Source organism: Vicugna pacos, chromosome 10 (genome assembly GCF_048564905.1).
Source record: "Vicugna pacos chromosome 10, VicPac4, whole genome shotgun sequence".
Classification (NCBI taxonomy): domain Eukaryota; kingdom Metazoa; phylum Chordata; class Mammalia; order Artiodactyla; family Camelidae; genus Vicugna; species Vicugna pacos.
The window spans coordinates 64,097,518-64,115,990 of record NC_132996.1 but is presented as its reverse complement, the minus strand read 5'-3'; the positions used below and the strand labels follow the sequence as shown (position 1 = coordinate 64,115,990).

The 18,473-nt window shown below is 39.2% G+C and overlaps 1 protein-coding gene across 2 annotated transcripts in view; it reads left to right on the top strand.

Moving 5' to 3' along the window:
• The window catches only part of LPXN (leupaxin), a 31,219-nt gene that overhangs the window by 2,202 nt on the left and 10,544 nt on the right, over window positions 1-18,473 (top strand). The window contains exons 2-5 of one of the 2 annotated variants that reach the window (XM_031690709.2): window positions 2,310-2,455; window positions 7,685-7,731; window positions 14,129-14,228; window positions 16,956-17,123. In XM_031690709.2, the coding sequence (XP_031546569.1) occupies window positions 2,310-2,455; window positions 7,685-7,731; window positions 14,129-14,228; window positions 16,956-17,123 (461 nt within the window). The remainder of the gene's footprint in view (window positions 1-2,309; window positions 2,456-7,684; window positions 7,732-14,128; window positions 14,229-16,955; window positions 17,124-18,473) is intronic. The other variant, XM_072970004.1, reaches the window with a different exon arrangement.

The window sequence follows — 18,473 nt, the reverse complement described above, 5'->3', positions numbered from 1 at the left end:
GGTGCTGGTGGTATGTATACTCATAGGAAACAGGAAGAGAAAGGCCTGTTAACTCATGGCCCAGAAAGAAGTGTTTTAGTAGCTCTGGTATGTTGGTGCTTCTAAGGGTAACCTTCTACTCTTAGTGGTATGGTTTCCTTTTCTTGTAGAGGATCTTCCCTCTCCCCTAATCTTTATTGTAAGTGACTTTTTATTTTGAATCCAAGAGGCTCCATGACTTCTGGTTGGAGCAAAGCTTAGAAAATAGAAAAGAAAGAAGCTATATCTTTGTAGAGAGCTACAGAATGAAAATCTGGAACTCAGAAATTTGGCTGCCTGGCTAGTAAAGTCTAGAGAGAAAAAGTTTTACTTTCTCTTTCTACCTTAGTTTTCTTTTTCTTTTCTTTTCTCTTCTTTTGAAAAAACTTTTATTACAGAGAATTTTAAAATTTACTGAAGTAAATAGTTTATTGAAAACTACTACTTTAAACAATCCTCAACTTTTGGCCAGTCTTATTTCATTTAAGGACCCACCCATTCCTTCTATTCCTAGATTATTTTATAGCAATTTCAGGCATTGTATCATTTCATCTGTAACTATTTCAGCATATTTCACTTACACAAATAACCATAACACCAATACATCCACAAAATCCTTAGTTGTAATTCCTTAATATTGTGAAATACCATTATCATACCTGGATTTTAACAGAAATTACTTAATATTATCAAACATGTTTATCATACCTAAAATAAATTAACCATATTTACTTCTTATTGAATTTTCAATCAGGGTTCAATATTCCTAATTGTTTCTTTTTTGTAATATTTTTGCTTGTTTATTTAAGATTCATACATTGAAATCAGTCACAAGCCTCTTAAGTCTCTTTTAATCTGTTGATTCCCACTCTGTCTCCTTTTTTCCATTATAGTTTATTTGTTGAAGAGTCATTTGCCCTGAAGAGTTTAGCTCAGTTTGCTTATCTCTAAAATGGTGCATAGAATTCAATATTTTTGTGAGATAGATGCTTGAGAAAGATCCATAGAAGATTTCGTTTGTGAGAAATGATTAGATCTTTTCCTATGCTGTTAAAAAGAAGTACCCATCCCCCAACATCTGAAATAAATAAAAAAAAAATTTTTTAATGACCTGTAAAGTTCATTTTCCTCATTTGAAGGTTTTAGAGCTAGGCAGATCCTTAGAAATAATACAATCCAGTGTTTTGCAAAATTTAAAAAACTATAATCTGTAGTAAACAATCCACTAGAGAGCCACCAGTGGGTCTCAATCCACAATTTAAAAAATACTGTTGTGATACAATTGTTTCATTATGTAGATGAAGAACTAGCTTCAGAGAAGAATATGTCATGCCAGGATGACCCAAAGAATCCACAGTGGGAATGGGGACTGGAATTTTCTGGCTTGCAGGGGCCAGGGGTCATATACCCCAGAATAAGCCAGGTTCTGCACTCAGTAGCAATGTGACTTTAAACAAAGTATTTGACTCTTTGTTGATCTACAAAATAAGGACAATAATATCACTAGCCTGAAAGCATTAGGATGATTATATAAATATATAATTAAATATGTAAGACATATATAAACTGGGCACAATGCCTGTCATGTGTTAATTTTATTAATTATTCGTATTAATTTCATCAAAGCAGAAAGGTAATAGTGTAATACTCACACAATAAAGTCCATTGGTTTTTCCCAAGAAAACTACAAGAGAAACAAATGTCAAATATTTGGATTGCAACGTCTTGCTTGGTTTTGCAATATCTGTTTTCTCCCCAGTCCTTTTTTTTCCCTACACCCTAAAAGACAAAATATTTTTACTTTGCTTTGAGAATTTTCTTATGTGGTGGGAATATAAGAAAAAAAATCATCAGGGTTAAGAATAAGTTTTACAGTCCTTGTTTGTTTTGAAAAACTGTAATATAATTGCTTACATTTTTCTGATAGGCAAAATATGCAGGATTTACATTTTTCTAATTGGGGAATCTTTGTGGGTGATCCACTCTAAGTGAATGATAAAAATGAATACCCTGCAATATAAAAAGTCATACTGAAGAATAAGACTATGAAATTGATTGCAGCTGTTGGGAATAAGAAACAGGCTACACTATGTGGAGGGCATTAAATATCTCCTGGTAGAATAGACCACATTCTCGAAGTCAAATAAGGTGTAAGGGAAGCTGTTTGAAAATAGCCTTAACCCAAGAGAAGAGGGAGATAAATGGAGGCACAGTGGGGATATTTAAGAGGATAATTATTCCAGAAGACTTACATGTTCTATATTATGATTCCCTTGTATCTTTTGATGTAGATGCCTTATTGGAGGAACTGGAAAACTCCACCCTCCAGGAGAGTGATGAATACTTCAACACAGCTTCTCCTTCCCCAGATCAGCATTCCAGAAAGGAGAAGAGCCTTGCTGACACTTCAATTCAAGACGACACAAGTTCCTTTCCGGTAAATTTTCCTTTATTAGAGTATCTTGAGTATAGATATTTGAGTGCATTTCTGAAAATTAACTGTATCTTACATATAACGATGTGAAAGGAGAATCATATATCCAAGAGAGAGTGAGAAAAAAAAATCCTCAATGGTAGATTAAAGGTCGTTGTTTTTGGAAAGAGGAGGAGAACTGAGAAAATCATCATGGGAGAATAAGCCTTTGAAAACTATTTCTTTTTTTGTAATGAGTGCCTGTTAACAGGCAGAGTATCCCCTAGTTCACTTGGGAGACTCTGATAGTACCGTGTGGGTATCCAAGATACGTGTTGCAGTTTGGCTGGAATGGTACTCGGTAAGGCCAGAGATCACCTGGGCAAGGCCAGCTCAGGCAAATCTTCTCAGGGTGACTTTTTAGGGTTACCACTTTCCAGGTCTTATTTTCTCCTGAATATATTGGGAAATTTAATTATTTGTATATCTAGAGACAGTGAAGCTCTAGGGAACCAACACAAACAAACTAAATTTATAAAAGATCACGTTAAAAAAAAAAAAACTCCAGAAATCCAATTTATTACTCTCTGGTTAGAGTTTAAACTATCAAGTAGAACACATGCTAATATTTGCTGGCATATATATTCCCTTCTTATGGGTAGGTCTGCATGCCTCTGCTTTATAATTAGAAGGTTGCTTAATCAGAATGAATTAGTGTAAGAGGAATTAAGTAGATGTTCTTCATATCTGGTGGTTTTGAACTATGATATTCTGATTCATCCGTGTACACTGTATGAAATCACCAGTAGCACAGACTTGAAACTTGAGCCTATGGGAAGGTTTCCCCTTTCACTGTTCTTCCTTCCAGCTACCCACATACAGTTGTAAGGATGCACATTTATCTCTCTCCTAGGGAGCCGCTGTCTTTGTTCTCACTGTGACATTATAGCCATAGACTCCTGACTGGCCCCCTTCCCTGATGCCCTTTGAAATTTATTCTCCAGACAGCAGCTCAGATGATCCTGTAAAACGTAGATCAGATCATCTCGTTCTCCTACTCAAAACCCAGCAATGAATTCTCATCTCATTTGGACTAAAAGTCACAGTCTTTCCACAGACCTTCTGGAGGTGACCATATATGTCTTGGTTCGCTTGGAAGAGCCCTGAGTTTATGCTTACTTTTTTGACACCCTATTATTGACTTAATTTTTACTCTAGATTTTTCCATTTCTTTGTGTGTGTGAAGTTTTAAAATTAGTATTGGCATTAAAGTAAACCAGCATGGGTTCAGAGACCTCCACCTGGTTCTTCTGTCTTCTCTCAGTCTCCTCTAGGAGCATATAAAACACACGGGCAGTGAACAGAGTGCTTATTTTATTATAGCTAGATCCAAAAGATGACTGATGACAATGGCAGTGCCAACTGGCCCCCGCGGGCCCCCAGACTTCCTGACGTCCTTACGGGTGTTTGCCTTAGCAGAATTCACAGCTCTGGGAGGTGGCTAGCCTCATGATGACTCAGGCCCTCTTATCACAGCCCATGTTTTCCCCTTATCGGAGTCATAAATTCCCCTACCTTGCTTATGTCAGCTCATGTCTCCATCTTACTGGAGTCGTAAATCCGCTAGCCTCCTGTGTACCACAGTCCCTTACCTCACTGATAGCCAATCAGAAGGCTGTTCCCATCCTTGGTGTGCACAGCCCCTTCTCCAATAAAAGAACCTGCACATTCATCCCTGCTCTCACACAGGGACCTCTCGTCTGTGTGGCCCGCTGTTACCTGTAGCAGCAAACCTATTAAACTTTTCTTTGTTCTTAAACTTCTCCTTGCCTTTGGTGAATTCTTTTACCACCTGTGACACCAGCCCTCCATGTGTCCCCCCAAAATAACTTGTCACTCTTTTCCTGATTTTGTTAAGACAAAAGCCTAACTGACAGAATCCTTTCAAGGACAATATGCAGAATGCTGGCTGTTAAAGCTAAGAGCTCAAGCGCAGCACTTAGGGGCAAACACCTCGGGTCTTATATGGTGGCAGAAAAAGTTTTGAGGTTTTTTTTTCCCCCTGCTGGCCACTTGATATATCACCACTCGTGCCCTGCTGTGGTCCATGTAGTTGTCTCTGAGTTGCAGGAAGCCTTCTCAGAGAGAAAGAATATGGGATGTGGCTTAATATCATACAAATACCATACAAATCATGTTTAAGAAATACAGCCTAAGCATTCCTGCCATAGAGTGTAATCTAAATGTTCTTGTTAGAGCACTTTTGTCATTAATTGTATCTTAAAGCTATAACGTCTATTATTTAGTAATGCTTTTGAATCTTGCAACAAAAATTTTTAGCAGCATTTGGCTCAAACCAAAACTACATGTTTAATTGTCTCAAGAAAGTTGATGATAGGTGTGTAATTTGTACAAAGTATTTGTCAACATTTACCATCCACCATGGGGGAAGTAGAAATATCACTGTTCCTTTGAAAAACCAGAAGACACCAATGTGGTAAAGAAGCATCAGTATCTACTTCCAAAGTTAATATTTAATTCAAGAAGAAAATGCCAGAAGATGGCAGTTCAACATGTGAAGCTGCAGGAGGTGTGTTTTTACATGTCATTGTGAAGCACACCTTTCCATTGGAATCCAATGACTCTTCTAAATTAATTTTGCTCATTTTCAATTCCAAGTATTCTTGTGCTTTTAAGTAAATTGAGCTGGTGGTGATGAATGAATTGATCCCCTTTGCAAGCCATCAAGTAACATCAGATTTATATCAGTACCATCAGAGGCCTCAATTAGAAAATCTGTTAATTCAAGATGGTTTAATGTTTTCATCCCATTCAAAAGATCAAAATATTTGGAAATTCGTTTTTCTGTCTAAAATGAAACATCTGACATTGTTAATGCCATTGTAAATTTAGTTGAAAAGCCCAAGAGTGAAGATAAAATGTTTTTTTGGGGTGGTGATGATATTAACACAAATTCTGGTGGAGCACCGCATTGTGGTAAAATCAATGTTCTTGCATATTTAAAAGCCTGTGGAGCAGAAATGTCCTTGGGACTGGTTGTGATGTGCACAAAATTCATTATTGCAACCAAACAAGCTGTAGTATTCTATCCATCAAAATAGAAACTTCAATTGTTGAAATTTATAAACTATGTATATACACACACACACAATCAGAGTATATATACAGCTCATCTACAAAACTTTTGTGACAGAAGCTGATGCTGAATCCAGAAAGACATCGGCATGGCCGTGTATATATTCTCTCTGCATTGCCTGTCATCAACTGGGTTTCAGAAATGCCTGAGCCTTTGGAAAACCACTTTGTAAAACAACCTAAATTTGGGCCACATTATGTGCAAAATCAGTTGGAAATATTTAATCAAATTATTCAATGAATGTAGCATGAATATCTAGCTTTTGAAGTTTTTAACAAGTTCCAATTATGTGAAGCAAAGCTTGCAAAAAGGAAAAAGCTCAGATTTCTCCCTACAAAAGCTGGGGAGGAACTGAACAATAAAGGATGAGAGATCAAATGGTTTAATTACCTACTTTGAAAATTGTGCTTTGGGAAAATCTTGACTCTGATGGACCTCCGGATCTTAACTGGCTAAGTTTATATTCTCCACCAGAATGGGGTGAAATTGTGAAGGCCTGTGACTTTTGCAGTATCTACATTTGCTGAAATGGTAAATGACATCTCAAACAGAGACAATTTAAGAGCTCCGTCTTATAAAAATATTATTGAAGAAAAGTGTGACTGGAGACAGAAATACAGCACCTGTGAAAATATTGGGGCTGAAATAGTTAATATAAACATAGAATTGAAGATAGCCTCCATTTAGCAGAATCTGCCCTGAACTTACAGGTTCATCTGCATCGAGAGAGACAGCATTTTCTCAATTAAAAATATGGTCTACAGAGAAGCATCAATGAAAAGTGTCAGCAATTTCAAATATGTTAACAATAAAAATGCAGCTTTGCAGCAGATTGCAATTTTATAAAACAAAAAAGAAAATAAAAAGATCACATTGGAAAAAGACATTTTTTGCAGAAAAATTTCCACATCATAATGTTAAAGACAATAATGGCTAAGCAGCCAATTAAAGTATGTGTATATATATCTCAAGAATAGTTATTTACTTGTGCTATTTTAAAGTGTTCAAATAATCAATATAAAATGTTTTTTAAAAATCCTTTGCTTTAATGTTCATCCCTATGTGTCATTTAAAAATATTCTAGAAAATTTTATTTTGAGTAGAATTATTTTATAGGTCCACCAATATAATAAGATAAAAATTTTGGTCAAGAAATACATATTTCAAAAATTAATGTAATGTTAATTATTTTAGCACCCTTGTTCACTCTCAGAGGTGTCCAGTTTGAATAACAAGTTATTTGGTCACCTGATCTGCATGATTTTACCCTTATACTCTTTGCCTCTGTCTCATTGGTTTACTCTGTTCAGGCTACACTGGCCTCCTTTCTGTTCCACAGATGTTCCACGGTACTTTCTACCTGGACCATGTCACCCCTGAAATCTGTATACTTTCCTTGCCTCCTTTAAGTCCTCACTCAAGTGCCCCTTTCTCAGTGAGTCCTTCCCTGACCGATATATTTATAAATGCCATCCCTCCCCATTTCCTATCTCCCATCCCTCATTAATTTTTATTAATTATTTTTTTACATGTTAATTTGTTTATTATCTGTTTCTCCCCACCATAATGTAAGGCTCAGGAGCAATTTTTGTTCCTTTGTTTTGTTTTGTTTTTTGAATGCTACATCCCCGGCCCTGGCACATGGCAGGCGCTCAATAAATATTTGTTCACAAGGTAAGTGAACTACTGGCCAACTACTGTTTAGAGTCACTCATTATTTTTTTCGGTATGTCACATCTAATCGTGTTCTAGTCTTCCCCTAGACACCATCCTGTCTAGTTAAAGGAGCTTTGCTCCGACTCAGTTTGTTTTGTGGTTCCTTTCTGAGTGTGATGACTTCTCTCTTTCAGTGCTTTTAGGGCGGAGAGGGGGTACCATATTTGTTCACCTGCCAGCTGCTGTGCTTAGAATTTGGCCTTTCTCTATGGGATGGCTGGCATTCCTCTGCCTTGTGCAAGGAGATTTCAGAGACACACTAGCTATCAGTCCCCTTTAGAAGCTAAAACTCTACACTCTAACTCATGGTGTAGATAAGCACCAGCGTTCTAAATACAGACACTCATTCTTTGCTCTTCTCTGTCACTTGTATGTCTCAGGTGCAGCTCGTGTATACCACCAAGATCCAGGAGCCCAATGTCTACAGGTACTTTTTTTTTTTAATTAAATGCTTAAAGAATTAAGGTTATTAGATAATTGTTATCCATCTGTGTTTGGATCATAATTTGCAAGTGTTTATTATTAGAATTCCCGCTACCCTCCTCCTCATCCCATAGTCTGCAAGCAGAGGTGGAATTCTGCCCAGCTGACTTGGCAGCTTCTCAAGGAGCCTGGCTTCCAGACAGGTTGTCCGGGCTGGTGGACTCTGCTATTTCCTTTACCACCCAAAGAAGTGTCAATAGTCCAAGTTACCACAGATGTTTTGGCCCGGCTATTCTAGATAGCATGCTCCAGTTTACAAAAGAGAAAACACCTGTGGAAATTTCAGCAAGATGCCAACAGAATCAGTGATGAGATCAGGGCTGAACTAAGACAGTGGGTCTCCACGGCAGGGAGTATATGATGAACATACACTTCTTCCCATATTTGCTCAAAATTCATTTAGTGGTGGAGGGATTTCCTTTTAATAAAAGTTTCATATTGAGTCAGATCTACTTACTAAATCATTCCCACTGGCCAATGCAGGATTGACAGTCTACAAAAACTACAAGACTGTCTTTCCTGTTCTCTCTTCAGTTATAGCTTGCAATTTTAAAAGTTAGACAACATTCTGGGAAACAGATTAAAGGGTTTAAAATGTAGATAGTGAAGGTTCATGCTTGGGAAACAGTCCTACACCCCATCCTACCTGTTTCCGAATTGCAGCCAATAGTGTACAAACATGGCTCAAAAATAAAAGAAGGATGTGTGCTATCGGGAAGTCTTTTTATAACCCCCCACTTCAGGGCACTTTCTACTTTGATCGGAGTAAAGCCAATTTATCAATACACACTGTCAGTGTGTTCCAGTCCTAGGAAGCTGCTTGGTGGGCATGCCTCCTAGACCTTCCTGTCTCCCCCTTTCATAAAAAAATGAAACAAAACAAAACAACACAGCAGAACAACCCCAGTTACACAGCAGGCTCTCAGTAAATATTTTTAAATTGAGGAAACCATGATTTTACTGGAAATTCTAATAAATGCAGGAACATGATATGAAAATCAGCCCAGCCAACAGCGATGTCCCTGTGTACCTGGCACTGTGGTCAGCTGATGGCAGGCCCGTACTGACTTCCTCACACCCCCTCTTCTGTAGTATGAATCTCTGGTCTATTTCCCAGCAGTCCTACTTCTCCTTCTTCTCTTGTTCTGCTCTGTATTCCGGGGGAGCTGACCCCTGTAGATTGGGGTTCCCAGGCTCCAGGGTCTGTTGGCTCTCAGTGGTTTCAACAACGGGAGGGACTCTAGAGAGACTGGAGAGTGAAAGGCAGAGAAATGTGAGGCATTCACTGCCCCAGTCTCTGTCTCTCCACAGCGTCTCTGTCAGCAGTTGTATCTCCTTTTATGGCTTCAGCTGGAGAAAAACAGGTCTGGTGTGATTCCAGTTTATGCCTGTGAACCTGGGCTCCTGGGCCCTGGTAACTGCCTCTGTGCTTTGTCCCTTTGGCCTAATGGCTTCCTGCTGTCACTGATCTCCGGGTTCCCTCAGTGCTTGCTGTTTGCTTCTTAGCTCTCTCATCACCTAGGTAACCATGTTTCTGGATTAAATTCCTTCCCAGTGTTTGTGTTTTCCTGAGTGGACCTCGACGGATATACTTCCCATTACTGAGTGATACTTACCACGTAGATCTGTGTGGGAGAGTGACAGGAAATCCAGGTGACCGAGTGAGCATGTAACGGACTGATACAAATCTGAGGTTGATATAATTCAGAACCAACAAGGCTCCTATGCACAGACAGAGCATGAGACTCAGAAACAAGATGCCTGCTTCCAGTTTCCACCATTTCCTCTGGCTTGCTTGAATTCACCAGACATCCCTTTCCACCTTGAAAGTATATTCACTACCCGTTGTGACTATAACAACATGATAATATTTAGAAATGTATCTTTTACGTGAATAAAAATAATTTGGGGAAGAACAGGGAGAAACACTTCATAAAAATTTTGCCGGAGAATGAACGAGTTAAAAATGAATCCCCTCACCTGAGCAGTCTGGATTCTTTCAAACGCATCTCTTGTATTTGTATCATTAAAACCTCTGAGTAATGAAGTTGTTGCCAATGACACCCCAGGCACCTTTACCGTCTTCCAGAGGTCAGGGGACAGATCAAAGGAGCTCTGATTTGAGGTTTCTTTCTTTTCAGGAACATTTCCTGTAGTGATGTAATCATCAACTCTTCAGAGCCTCTCATTTTTTATTTAGAATTTTTTTTTATTGTCAAATGAATTACTCTTAGGGTATTATGACAGTGATTAATTGCTCTTTATACACTTGCACTAGGAGTCCAGTTAGAAATCAGTAAGAGTTCTTTAAAAAAGCACAAATTTGCCCCAATTATGAGATGGACAGGCTTTTAGGATTATACAGACCCCTGTAAGAAACTACATTTATTCTACACTGGGGCACAGGGCAGAGGAGTATGTTCAGAGTCTGGGTGCCTTTTGTATTTCCAAGACACATGTCTGTGGCAGCAATTACTAAGGGATTATGACTGAAAAGAGTTGTGATGGGGAATGATGGAAATGTTAGGTATCTTGATTGTGGTGGTGGTTTCATAGGTGTGTACATCTATCAAAATCCATCAAATTGTACACCTGAAATATGGGTAGTTAACTGTACAGAAATTATACCACAATTAATTTGTTTTAAAAATTAAAAAAAAAAAAAAAGACTTGTGAGAGAGAGCTCCTTTACACTGGGTGGAAACCTCCAAGGACTAAGTCAATCACTTGCATACCTGACCATTCCTGTTCTCAGGTTATAAAAACAAAAAACAAAAAACAACAACAAAAAAAACAAAAAAATTACATCTGGCAGGAGGCCATGTTATACTTAAAAGGCAACTTCCTTCTTTCCTCCTACGTTTTCCTTATTAAATCCTCAAACATGAGTGAGTCAGTTGCAGGACATGTTGTATGCAAGAGACAGTCTTTTTTCTTAGGAAAGATATCCATCCTCTTTCTACTTTTTCCCTAGCTGATAAATACATAAAAATAAGTAAAGTAGTAAGCTTTTGTTGTCATTTTGAAAATATATTTAGTGAAAAACTTGGAGTATTTGGTTTTATCTATGGCTTTGTGTGTGTGTGTGTGTGTGTGTGTGTGAGAGCGAGCGAGCGAGCGAGAGAGAGAGAGAGAGAGAGAGAGGGAAACACACAGTTTGGTGGGTTGTTATCTAAGCTTCTTGATTAATGTTGATTACAAACATTACTCCAGAGTCAGTTACCTGTATAACCCAGTGTTTCCACTTCTCAAAATGTACTCTATGGAAATAAATATCAGATGTTTATTTAGCAGTATTGATTACAGCAGTGAAAATCAGAAGCTATCGAGGTGTCTAACAATAAATGATTGGTTTAATAACCTATGGTCCATTATACACTTGAAAACTATGATTTTGGGTTTTTTTTTTTTTTTTTAAGACTCTTTTTTAATGGCAGTGCTTGGGATTGAACCCAGGACCTTGTGCATGCTAAGCATGTGCTCTACCACTGAGCTATGCCCTCCCCCCCGAAAACTATATGGTTTTTGTACATCATTTTAGAAAGCGGTTTAGTGATGGAGAACACAAGCTTCACAGGCTGCAGGCCCAAACTCTGTTGTTCACCATCTGCATTGTATAGAGCAACGTTTTTAATTTCCCTGGGCCCCAGTTTTTTCATCTGGGGATGATAATACCTAGCTCTTAAGGTTTTTATGAGGATTTAAAGAGAACATGTGTAAAACCCTTTACAGCGGGCCTGACGTAGTCTACACACTCAATAAATGTTAACTATTATGGTTCCACAGGACAGATAAGGATATGGTACATAAGGATATGGAAAAATGTTAACTTTAAAACATGCATAAAATAGTATCATTCTGTTAACAGGAAAATGGGGTGCGAGAGGGTGGTCATGTCCCAGGTCTTGGGCGGGTCCCTGGGATGCACCCTGCCAAGTGAGGGTCCCTTGCTTTGCACAGGAAAGCATACAGAGCTAGCCATAGTAGAGTGAAAATAGATTTATTCAGAGAGATGCACACATCATGGACAGAGGCCGTCTCAGGAGGCCAGAAAAGCCATGAGGCATAGGGTGGGGAGGTAGTTTAAAGTAAAAGTAGATACACACTCCATAGACAGAGTGGGGATCATCTCAGAAGGCAGGAGCGAGAGACCACGAGGTGCGGGGTTGTTAGTTTTTATGGGCTTGGTAACTTCATATGCTCACAAGTGGGAGAATTATTCGAACTACTTAGGGGCAGGGGTGGGGGTTCCCAGACATTGGGCCACTGCCCACATTTTGACCTTTTATGGTCAGCCCAGGAGCTGTCATGGCAACTGTGGGTGTGCCTTTTAGCGTGCTAATGTATTACAGTGACCGTAAGATGAGGCCCAAGGTCTACTGGAAGTCAAGTCTTCTGCCGTCTTGGGCCTAAGGTCTACTGGGGGTTGATTCTTACACTTTTCTTCGGTCTAGTAGGGTTTTAACTTGTGTATGTTCCATCCTGCACAGCTGTGTCATTCTTCTAATGGTTGTGCCCTGCCTCCTCCCGTCCTGTCTCAATTCTGATTTTATAAAAATTATACACAGTCATGAAAGAGCATAAAAATTTGAGCCAGCGTGTCTAGAGTATTAATTGCCTCTCAAAAGGAAGATTATGTGTGGTTTAATTTTTTTCTTTATATTCCTCTGCAGTTTTAACATTTTCTACATTTAATGTATTAATTTTATATTTAAAAATAATTTTAATAGGAATCACAACACTGTGACTATAGTAATGTAGTATACTGAAGGTTGTTTGTGGAATTGTTGTTTATGAACACATTCGTGTGTGTGTAACTAAGATAAACGTGAGAGTTGCACTACTGATGCCCCGACTGCCACCCCTATCACCTCATCTCTTGGTCATCAGTAGCTCTTTTCCAGTATAGATGACCTTTGTTTTGAAAATCTAGCTTAATGTGGATGATTATTTTTATAAACTCGTGTGTATGAAGAGTCAGACATACCCCTCTGCTTAATATTGCTGTGAACCTAAAACTGCTCTAAAAAATAGTCTTAACAAAAAGTCAAGGAAGTCAGAAATACACACGGTGAAAAGTGAGACCACCTCCAGTTTGAGTCGTCCCACAACCTAGATACCATCTCCATGGATTATTGCTGCCATGCTGTCTTTTTAGAGATGTTTATGGATGCACATTCACACTATGTATATATGCTTATAAGATTATGTAAGTGGACACATTTTTCATATTGTTCTGGGCTTTGCTTTTTAAAATTAACAACAGATCTTAGAAATCTTCTATAATTCATATAAATCTATGCATTCTTTTTTTTTAAATTTGGTTTCTTTTTTTAAAAAATATTTTTTGTGGGTGGGTAATTAGATTTTTTAATTTGTTTATTTTTAATAGAGATACTGAGAATTGAACACCAGACCTTGCATATGATAAGCATGCACTCTACCACTGAGCTGTACCCTCCCCACCCTCTGTCTGCATTCTTTTTAGCAGCTACAGGGAATTCTATAGCATGGATGGACCAGAATTTGTTTGTCTGTATCTCCATTTGGTTTAGTTTTTATAGATATGTCCAATTTTTCTGTAAGATCGTTTTGGAAGTGAAATTGCTGAATCCAAAGATATCTGCATTTGAAATATCGATAAATGCTATTTCTTGGGTCCAAAATTTTATTTATCAATAATTTATTCATATTTATATAGATATGAAACCAATATCATATTCATTACCTAAACTCTATCAGGGGTCTGCAAAATTCTTCCATAAACGGTAAATAGTAAATATTTTAGGCTTTGTGAACTATAAAGTCTTTGTCACAACTATCCATCTCTGTAGGAAAGCAGGTATAGACAGTGTGTAAATGAATGAGCATGGGCCATATTTGGCCCATGGACCTTAGTTTGCTGAGGCCTGCTCTATATTCTTATTTATTTTTTTGTCTCTCACCTGATAATAACTGAAAGAAGGTATAATACTTTGTAATTTAGAAAAGAATGCTATTAAAATGAAAAAAATAACTGAGCCATGGCAGTAAAGCTCTTTTCAGAGGCTGCTTTGCTCCTAGTTATTGGGGAAGAATGACCAGCCAGCTGCATGCCCATTGTTTAAATTCATGAGAACAATGTTTGAGGTAACCAGAGGGAGACATGGAGACAAAAGTAGGGGAACCTTGGTGAGGTTTTTAGTCTAGTACTTGTTTTTTTAAAAGATACTCTCTATCTCTAGTTTTAGTCATATCTAAGGGGTCACTAGTTAAAACTACATTTTCTGGTATTTTATGTGCATCCTAACATGTCTTTGAGTTTCGATGTGTTCGTATGATTTTTTGTTTTCTCCCTACAGTGAGGTCCAAAAGCCCAAGGAATCACCACCACCTCCTAAAACCTCAGCAGCCGCTCAGTTGGATGAGCTCATGGCCCGCCTGTGTGACATGCAGACCAAGGTGAGCGCAGTGTCTGTGACACAGCCTTCAGAGTTGATCTCTGTGGAACTCAGCTCTACATTCCCCCTTTAGGAACTCTTCTAAGCTGTCATTCGTTTTCCCATACTGAATGTAATTCAGTGGATGAACTCACCTGTGCACAATGTATTATTTGGACATAAAAGGTACTATGACACAGGCTCCGATCTCAAGGGGCTTGCAGTGTGCTTTGTAAAACAAGGCATAAGACTCTATGGAATTTATAAAATACAAGACTTGTCTGCCACCTTAGCTGGATGAAGGGTGCAAGGGCTGTTACAGAGACCTCCCTGCACAGGACAGAGGAGCCCCGTGGGCAAGCTGGGGCAGAGCAAGGGAGAGCAACGTGTGGCTCTGGAAGCAGGAAGGGTGATGAGTCTTCAGCTCATCCTGAGACAAAATCTGCCCCCTTGTTCTAGTCTCTGGAGTGGGGGTGTCAAGCTCACTGGCCTGGCAGGGAATGGAAATACACAAATGGACTTAGGAGTTTATTAAGGGAGTTATCATCTAGAACTGCTAAGGAAGAGAATCCAACCATTCTGAATTGGTTGGGGGATCTGATATGCACACATGAAGTGACTATGAAATCATTTCAAAGCAGTGTGTGACAATGTGTGGGAGGACAGAGAGCTTACCTTTGCGACTCACCTTCGGCTCCCAAGGCCCAGCACAGCTCCTGATACATCGTGATTAATACATAATTATTAGAGGGCCAAATGAATGGACATCAGAAACAAGTTTCCTTTAATGTCTACGATAAAGCTAGGTGCATTCCTCGTTGCTCTGTATATCTGAAAATACTAGAAAGAATATCTGCATTAGGAGTTTTAATTGTGTGGTACTTTTAGATTAATTTAGTGTGTGTCTTGGTTTATTTACATTAAAAAAGTATCTGTTTATTTTTTGAATAAGCCGTATCTTTACACCGTGCAAAAGTCAGAAGTACCAAAGCTTGCAGTGAACTGTTCCCAGCCGTCCAGCTCTGCCCCCTGGAGGTAGTCAGTACCTCCTGTTGCTTACATATCTTTTCCAAAAGTATTCTGGAATATACCAGCAAGTAGACGTAGATGTAGATGTAGATGTAGATACATATACGTTTCTTACGCTTTTACTTAGTCACTTTGCCTACTTAACATTGGTACCCTCTCAGGCCTTTTGGATGTTAGCTTTTGGAATGCTAATCTCGCCAACATTCACTAACAGTATGTAACAGAGGAAGAAGAAAATCTGCCATGTGATAAAAGTTTCTCGACAGGAAGTGAGCATTTTGGATTAGTGAGATAATGTGAGGTTATCCCAGGCAGTAAAAAGAGGATAAGTAGGGGCCTGAAGACAGTAACACACATCCAGGAGACTGCAGGGAGCCTGGCTGGCTTTACACAATGGGGGCTTTTTACTGAGTAATAAAAGATGAGATTGGAAAAGTAAATTGAGGGCTGTGGATGGGGGACGCTGAATGTCCGTCTGATGCTGTGATTTGATGCTGGAGGCAATGGAGAGCCATCGGCTTTCTCTGATCGGGAGATATTAGGTAGATGGTCTCAGCAGCCCAGTTAGAAGGGAGTTGAGAGAGGCGGGATCAGGACATGAGTCGATGAAGGAGAAGTTGGGCAACTTTTTTGTAATTTGAGGTTTTTCTTTTGAAAGTTTTATCCTGACTGTTTGGGAGATTTGCTTTCATAAAGCCAATCCACCAGCAAGTTATCCAACGACTTCTCACCACATTCTCCACTAACCCTGGTCCAAGTCATTTCTGGGTTGAGCTGTTACAATATCTCCTGCCTAACCAGTGCCTCTAATTCCATTCTTGCTTTTCTACACCGGATTCCTCACTCAGCTACCACAGGGATCCTATAAATCAGATTCATTCACTCTCATGCTTGAAACCCTCTAATGGTTCCATCACCCTTGGAATAAAACTGAAGCTTTTTACCGTGAGGGTCCTAAGTGATCTTTGCCTTTTTCTGCGTCATTTTCTCCTGCCTCCCTTATTCTCACTCCCTCTGCTCCAGCCCTACTGACCTTTTTAACTTTTCTTTTAAAGTCTGGCTCCTTCCTCTGGGCTTTCCTTCCTTCTGGAATGCTTTCCCCACAGGTACCTATATTTCTGGGTCCGTACATCACTGAAATATCTGCTCAAATTTCACCTCCTTCGAGGGCCTTCTCTGGTCACCCTCATCTCAATCAATTCTTCCTCACCACCCACCCTCTGTCGTTTGTCTTGAGATATAACGTATATTTTTATCTTTACTTGACATCACGTTGTACAATTATTTGTTTAATTGCTTATTGTCTTATCACCCAGAGAATGTAAACTCCATGAGGGCAGATACTTGCTTGGTCATGTACATTGCTCTATACCGAGAGCCTAGAGCAGTGATTGGCACAAATCAGGTGCTCAATAAATATTGCAAAATAGATGATGAAGAAGAAGATAAGACTAGTCGCTGACCTGTGGTCGTCATAAGAATCAGAAAAGGTATCATCATCATACAGTCAATTTCCTATTGCCAGAAAAGATGTACAAACAGAGGAAGACAAGTCAGATCTCACTGGGCCTGAGGAACTTAGAATGAAAGGGAGATGAAAGCATTTTTACTGGGTTACAATGTTAGATTATTTCAATACCTCGGAGGCAGGTTGTGGGAAGACTAAGGAATCAAAGGTACATGAGGCTGATTCTCTTCATGGTTCTCTGTTTGGTATCAGGTTACAGTGAAAGCAGATGCCAGCAAGAAACACTTAACACATCAGCAGGATCAGAAGGCCTCCCTGGACTCCATGCTGGGGGGTTTGGAACAGGAATTGCAGGACCTTGGAATTGCCACAGTGTCCAAGGGTCATTGTGCTTCCTGCCAGAAACCCATTGCTGGAAAGGTGGGACGGGCCAAGATGTTGATTCTACAGCTGTGTGTGTCTGTGTGCACGTCTGTCTCCGTGCCATCAGGACTCATCTTTCTCCTTATCTTCTAAGACATTTTAGTAATCGTTGACACTTACCGATCCCTTACAGCGCTCCAGGCACTGAGCTAAGTGCTGTACAAGTATTCCCTTATTTAATGGTCACACGAGCCCTTCAGTGGTTACAAGCCCTTTGTAAAGATGAGGAAACTGAGGGCTCGAGGGCGATAACCAACATGTCCAAGGTCTAGTAAGAGGTAGAGTTAAGATCCAAGCCCAGGAGAGTCTGGCTCCCAAGTTTGAGCTCTTAACCACTTTTCTGTACTGCCTTTACCTAGAGGAACCTTCTTGCCCCTCCCTCTGCTCAAACATTTCCAGTGTAAATTGATCGATTATGATTTTTAGCTGCACTTTAGCTCCAAATCATGGCCACAAATTTCTGCTCTGGCATCATCTTTCGCTAAAACCATAATAAAAGGTTTTTTTTTAATTTAGTGGAGTTGCTGGGAATTGAACCCAGGACCTCACGTATGCGCACGTGCTCTACCACTGAGCTATACCCACCTCCCGTAATAGTGGGTTTTGAGACCTGACTTTGCCTGGGCTGAGAGATGTAGATCAGAGGAGTAAAAACTGTCATTGGCCTTTTCCTCTTCCAGACATCCGTTGCAAGCCAAGGCTGCAGTTATCTCTTGTCCATCACTTCTGTGCTCTATTTTGTTTCTCCCACTCTCTGGGGCAGTATATTGGAAATGAGCATTTATAAACTGTATGTTTTTACTGAAATATAGTTGATTAACAGTATGTTTTTGGTATACAACATAGTGATTCAGTTATACATATATAATGTATTATATATGTAATGATACATATGTAATTCAGTTATATATATAAATGATTCAGTTATATATATATTCTTTTTCATATTTTTCATTATAGGTTATTACAAGCTATTGAATGTAGTTCCCTGTGCTCTACAGTAGGACCTTGTTGTTTGTGGGTTTTTTAAAATTTTTTACTTTACTATTATTATTTTTATTTGGGGGATGGGTAATTAAGTTTATTTATTTATTTTTAATGGAGATACTGGGGATTGAACCAAAGACCTCGTGCATGCTAAGCACATGCGCTACCACTGAGCTCTACCCTCCCCTCCCAGGACCTTGTTGTTTATCTAGCATTTATAGGCTCTATCAGTGTGATCAGTCAGGCAAGTGGGCACCGTTTTATTATCCATAAAGCAAGGACAACAGACTTCACAGTGGAACCTTGGTGGAGACCTCTGTGTTGTGTGTCAATGCCTCCCGGGGGGTGGCATTTGCATGG